This window comes from Palaemon carinicauda, chromosome 23 (genome assembly GCF_036898095.1).
Source record: "Palaemon carinicauda isolate YSFRI2023 chromosome 23, ASM3689809v2, whole genome shotgun sequence".
NCBI classification, from domain to species: Eukaryota; Metazoa; Arthropoda; class Malacostraca; order Decapoda; family Palaemonidae; genus Palaemon; species Palaemon carinicauda.
This window is the reverse complement of record NC_090747.1, coordinates 103,142,969-103,145,468: the sequence shown is the minus strand read 5'-3', so window position 1 is coordinate 103,145,468 and position 2,500 is coordinate 103,142,969. Positions and strand designations below refer to the sequence as shown.

General features: G+C 34.6%; 1 protein-coding gene across 1 annotated transcript; it reads right to left on the bottom strand.

Annotated features, from left to right (window-relative positions):
- Positions 1–539: 539 nt before the first annotated feature.
- LOC137617715 (kinetochore protein Nuf2-like) lies at positions 540–947 on the bottom strand. Its single transcript, XM_068347712.1, has one exon. The coding sequence runs from the start codon at positions 945–947 to the stop codon at positions 540–542; it is 408 nt and encodes a 135-aa protein (XP_068203813.1).
- Between the last annotated feature and the right edge of the window lie 1,553 nt (positions 948–2,500).

The following is a 2,500-nucleotide window of genomic DNA, read 5'->3' as shown; positions in this document are numbered from 1 at the left end:
AAACTTTTCAGTTTATTCAGTTGCTCCATGTTCTTAATATGCGCCTTCTTAATTTCTTCGTTTTCTGTTTCAAACTTCTCCGCAATCATATTTCGTTCCATTATCTCAAGGTCTTTTATTTTACACACAAATTCCAGTTTTTCATAATCAGCTTTAATTTTCTCTCTTTCTTCCTTCAGTTGGTCAACTTCACGTTTCCATTTATTGAGTTGTTCCATTTTCTCATTTTGATTGGTCTCACTTTCTCATTTTCATTTCTGAGATTTTCCAGCAAATTTTTCAGTTTCTTCACCAGAATGTCTTTTTCAAAGCATTCCGATTTCAATTTAGCTTTTTCCGCCTTCAATCCCGAAACATCTCTTTTCAATTCATTTAGGTTTTCTGTTTTCTCATTTTGATTGGTCTTCACTTTCTCATTTTCATTTTGAGATTTTCCAGCAAATTTTTCAGTTTCTTCACCAGAATGTCTTTTTCAAAGCATTCCGATTTCAATTTAGCTTTTTCCGCCTTCAATCCCGAAACATCTCTTTTCAATTCATTTAGGTTTTCTGTTTTCTCATTTTGATTGGTCTCACTTTCTCATTTTCATTTCTGAGATTTTCCAGCAAATTTTTCAGTTTCTTCACCAGAATGTCTTTTTCAAAGCATTCCGATTTCAATTTAGCTTTTTCCGCCTTCAATCCCGAAACATCTCTTTTCAATTCATTTAGGTTTTCTGTTTTCTCATTTTGATTGGTCTTAAATTTCTCCTTAACATTTCTGAGATTTTCCAGCCAATGCTTCAGTTTCTTCATCTGAAGGTCTTTTTCGACGCATTCAGCTTCCAATTTCTCTTTTTCAGCCTTTAGTTCACTAACTACACTTTTCAGTTTATTCATTTGCTCCATGTTCTTACTTTGCGCCTTCTTCATTTCTTCATTTTCATTTTCAAAACTCTCAGCAATCATATTTCATTCCATTATATCAAGGTCTTTTATTTTGCACAAAAATTCCAGTTTTCCATAATCTTGCGCCATGTCAGCTTTTGTTTTTTCTCTTTCTTCCTTTAATTCGTCTATTTCCTTTTTCAATTCGTTTACAAGTTCATTTTTCTGATTTTGTTCTTTCTTCACTACTTCATTTTCCTTTCTGATAAATTCCATCAATTTTTCATGTGCCTTCATCTGAAGGTCTTTTTCGATGCATTCAGATTCCAGTTTAGTTTTTTCTGCCTTCAATTCACCAACTTCCCTTTTCAATTCCTTTACTAGTTCATTTTTCTCAATTTGTTCTTTCTTCATTACTTCATTTTCCTTTCTGATAAATTCCATCAATTTTTCATGTTCCTTCATCTGAAGGTCTTTTTCGACACATTCAGATTCCAGTTTAATTTTTTTCTGCCTTCAATTCACCAACTTCCTTTTTCAATTCCTTTACTAGTTCATGTTTCTCAATTTGTTCTTTCTTCACTACTTCATTTTCCTTTCTGATAAATTCCATCAATTTTTCATGTTCCTTCATCTGAAGGTCTTTTCCAACGCATTCAGATTCCATTTTAGGTTTTTCTGCCTTCAATTCACCAACTTCCTTTTTCAATTCCTTTTCTAGTTCATATTTCTCAATTTGTTCTTTCTTCACTACTTTATTTTCCTTTCTGATAAATTCCATCAATTTTTCATGTTCCTTCATCTGAAGGTCTTTTCCAACGCATTCAGATTCCAGTTTAGTTTTTTCTGCCTTCAATTCACCAACTTCCTTTTTCAATTCCTTTTCTAGTTCATGTTTCTCAATTTGTTCTTTCTTCACTACTTCATTTTCCTTTCTGATAAATTCCATCAATTTTTCATGTTCCTTCATCTGAAGGTCTTTTTCGACGCATTCAGATTTCAGTTTAGTTTTTTCTGCCTTCAATTCTGCAACTTCATTTTTCATTTCCTTTACTAGTTCATTTTTCTGATTTTGTTCTTTCTTCATTACGTCATTTTCATTCCGGATGTTTTCCATCAATTTTTCAAGTTCTTTCATCTGAAGGTCTTTTTCGGTGCAATCACTTTGCAGATTTTCCTTAATTTCTACTATTCTCCCCATTTTTTTCATTTGTCCTCGTAACTTATCATTTTCAGCCTCGAGATTCTTCAAGAGAGTAGTCCGATCTTCGGTTTCAATTTTGAGTTCAATGCCGTCCAACAGCTCTTTGCATCCATGTTCCATTTCTGGAACATATTCTTCCAAAGAGCTGTTGTCCGCACCTTCTCCAGCCATTCTCCTTCTAGCCAGCATAATTCCGCCGAAAATGACGGAAGCAGCAGCCATACCGATGTAAAAGTTCTTGTTTCCATTCGAAAGGGCTTCTTCCTTCCTTTCTCCTAAGTCAAATTCGGAGAGAAGCTTGCCAACGAACCACGTTGATTTCAATTCATCTTTGAATCTTAATACTTCTGTCTCCATCTGGTGCAATCCCAGTTCGCACCGCTGTAGTTCCCCGCGGACTTTCAACAAGCCCCCAATCCAAGGACAGCGC

Coding starts and splice junctions, on each gene's coding strand:
- LOC137617715 (XM_068347712.1), bottom strand. CDS start 947: ATGATTGCTGAGAGTTTTGAAAATGAAAATGAAGAAATGAAGAAGGCG.